This window comes from Frankliniella occidentalis, unplaced genomic scaffold (genome assembly GCF_000697945.3).
Source record: "Frankliniella occidentalis isolate FOCC.00 unplaced genomic scaffold, Focc_3.1 Scaffold153, whole genome shotgun sequence".
Taxonomy (NCBI): domain Eukaryota; kingdom Metazoa; phylum Arthropoda; class Insecta; order Thysanoptera; family Thripidae; genus Frankliniella; species Frankliniella occidentalis.
The window spans coordinates 541,305-544,470 of NW_026267280.1; the positions used below are offsets into that span (position 1 = coordinate 541,305).

At 41.1% G+C, this 3,166-nt stretch overlaps 1 protein-coding gene across 1 annotated transcript; it reads left to right on the top strand.

Moving 5' to 3' along the window:
- Nucleotides 1-6: 6 nt before the first annotated feature.
- Nucleotides 7-3,160, top strand: LOC127750216 (uncharacterized). The gene is made up of 2 exons (XM_052271210.1): nt 7-853; nt 982-3,160. The coding sequence occupies exons 1-2, from the start codon at nt 842-844 to the stop codon at nt 3,073-3,075; spliced, it is 2,106 nt and encodes a 701-aa protein (XP_052127170.1). The 5' UTR covers nt 7-841; the 3' UTR covers nt 3,076-3,160.
- The last annotated feature ends 6 nt before the right edge of the window (nt 3,161-3,166 follow it).

Sequence of the window (3,166 nt, forward strand, 5' to 3'; positions counted from 1 at the left end):
CCCAAAGAGGAGCGGTACGTGGATTCAACGTGGATTCCACGTGGATTCGTGGATAACTCGTGGACGTTGATGCATCCACGGGGTGTCAACCATTTTTCCACACAAACAATAATTTTCTGTTTATAGCGTTAGAAAGGCAAACAATGGCTAAATACTAAATTTCCTACATTTAGTTTGCATTTTTCGTACTTTCTACAAAAAATCTCGCATTTGTGGAAATCACGTGGATTCCACGTTTTTTCCACCAAGTGCGACAACACATGTGAGACACAACCATATCTGAAAACGGTTAAGGTGCCCCCACAATATGAACGCCTCCGGGGTGATGCGAGAGCACGTTGGACTTCAAAACGTTCTCTTGCCCAGGCACTTGGGCGCTCTGGGCTGGCTGCCCACTTCACACAGCAGCTTGGCGGGTTGGCCTACCCATCGCGCGGCAGGCGCCATCAGCGTCTCCTCGTGAAACGCACCGGCCCTCCCGGGACATGGGCGAAATGAGGGGGGGGGGGGGGGGGTCAACACGTTCAAACTGCGCCCGCCTCATCAAACTATCAATCTCGCCCGTGAAGTTTCTTTAAGAAAATAAACAACAAATAAAAGCGACAACCTCAACCGTGTCGTTTGGATTTGGCGCGCTTCTGGAGAGGCCTTTCCCTATTGGCTGGTGCATGATTGCGTCACCAGGCACCTCACCTGACCCGGCGCTCAGCCAGCCGCACTAATCACCTGATCACTCCACTCCAGTCAGCTGTTCGTGCAAGAACCTCGTGGTCCATCAGCTGATCTTGACAGCGACCAAGGTCATCTCAACTGCTATAGCGAGCACGTTTTCTCATCCACAATGGATCGCAAGGTAATGTCTTTTTAAATTCTTAGCTGCAACATGTAAAACATTTAGATTTCTGTGAAGCAATTTCTCCTGCCTGGAAGTTTAAAATTACTTCACATTTTTCTTCATGTATATTCATTCTTAAATTTCAGACAGTTAAAAGGAGATGTGTGAGGGTAGCTTTGAGAGATGCTGGGAGGAGGGTTCAGGATGCTGAGTTGGTTTTGGAATTGCAGCGGAACCAGAATGAGGAGAGTGAGGAAAGTGACGATGGTATTCGGAATGATAATAATGCTGGTGAAGCAAGGGGCAACAGTGCTGATGAAAATGATGAGAATCAGGAACGGGATTTTGATGTACAGGAACAGGAAAATGTAGCTAGTGATCAGGATTTAAATGATGAAGCAGACATTAGTGAAGGGTCGTTAAATGAAGAAGAAATTATTGATGGGCCAAATATCGAAGAACAGCAGCCTCAACAAGACCCAGAGCAATATGTGTACGAACAAATAGTAGATTGGGTTCTAGCTGGGGGTGTCACTATGACCAAGGTTGAAGATCTTTTGAAACGATTAAAACCAGTTCATCCAAATCTCCCTCTCACATACAAGACACTTCTTCAAACGCCAAAAAGATTAGATGTTGTTGACTGCGGCAATGGTTCTTTGTGGTACTACGGTATCACTCCCCAACTTCACAGGGTTTTGTCAAATGACTACTTTGCCAATCACAATGAAGTGGCCATTGACATAAATATTGATTCCTTGCCTATTTTTAATAAGAGCAAGACTAACTTTATTCCTATTTTAGGTAGATTAGTGAACATTCCAGAGCCTTTTATTATTGGAATCTTTTGTGGTTGTGGTTCTGATCCATCAGACATGTCTAGTTTCTTGGAGAAGTTTGTGGATGAAGTGAATATGTTAAAAGATACCGGCTTTGTTTTTAATGATCGAGCATACCCTTTTTCAATCCGGCATTACATTTTAGATCAGAAGGCGCGGGCAAGTATTAAATGTGTGAAGGGTGTAAGAGGGTATTATTGCTGTGAAAAGTGTACAGTAAAAGGAATTGATTACATGAATAGAATGTGTTTACTTGATCAAAACTGTCCACTTAGGACTGATGAGAGTTTTATTGACATGGCCACTGCCAAAATGATGCCAAATTTGGAGCATTACGATGACTTTGAATTGGATGAGCATGTAATAGGTGTATCACCACTACTGTCATGTGAGGAAAAACTTGTCTCAAAATTTAGACTTGACAGTATGCATTTAGTGTATAAAGGCGTCTTCTTACGTTGGTTTGATTTCTTATGGAATACCCGAAAAGATTATTCTTTGACACCAGAAGAAAAGAGAGAAATCTCCACCATAATAGGTTCTTTCAGAGAGTACTGTCCTTGTGATTTCAATCGTAAGCCGTTTCCCATAACGTCTGAAAAGTTAAAAGCAACTGAATTGAGAAGAATGCTACTGTATGATGGGGTGGTGGCTTTCAGAAACCTTGACCAAAATATTTATAAAAGTTTTCTTCTCCTCCATTGTGCCATATATATATTGTGTAGTCCAATCTTCCATAGAAATCTGAATGAAGAAGCCAATTTCTTTTTACAAACTTTTGTAACTCATGCAGAACAACTCTTTGGTGCGGAGTTTATTGTTTATAATGTACATAGTCTTTTGCATCTTGCTGCTGAATGCAATGATCATGGCCCTTTAGATGAATTTGGTGCTTTTCCCTTTGAAAACTGTCTTGGGATGATCAAGTCTCACATTACATCAAGAGTCAAGCCTCTCCAGCAAATTGCAAAGAGAGAAATGGAAAGAATTCACAAAACGAAGAGTGCACCAAAACCAAAACCAGCTGTCCTCCAAATGCCAACGGTTAATAACCCTAATGAACAAGTGGCCGGTCAACAGTTCAAGAAAATTTTACTGTGTGGAACAACTGTGGCTGTAAAGAAGTCTGACTCATGTTGCATTACTACTGATGGGTTTGTGATTATTGTTGACAACATTATCAACTCTGAGAATGGACCAATTTTATCAGGCAAGAAATTTTATCGAAAGACTGACTTGTATGAATACCCTGTGCCTTCTTCACTTCTGGGAATATTCAAAGTATCTGACTTACAACTGCGTTCTGTACATTTCTCTCCAGAGAACATTAAACATAAGTGTTACTTAATGCCGTTAAATCACAATGAATTTGCAGTTGTACCATTATCGCACTCATTTTAAGAGTGTTTTTTAAAACTTTTATTCAAACATTCTTGTAAATTATTTAGTAGCAGACAGTAAGCTAGGCCTAGGCTAGAAATTTTTATTTTTT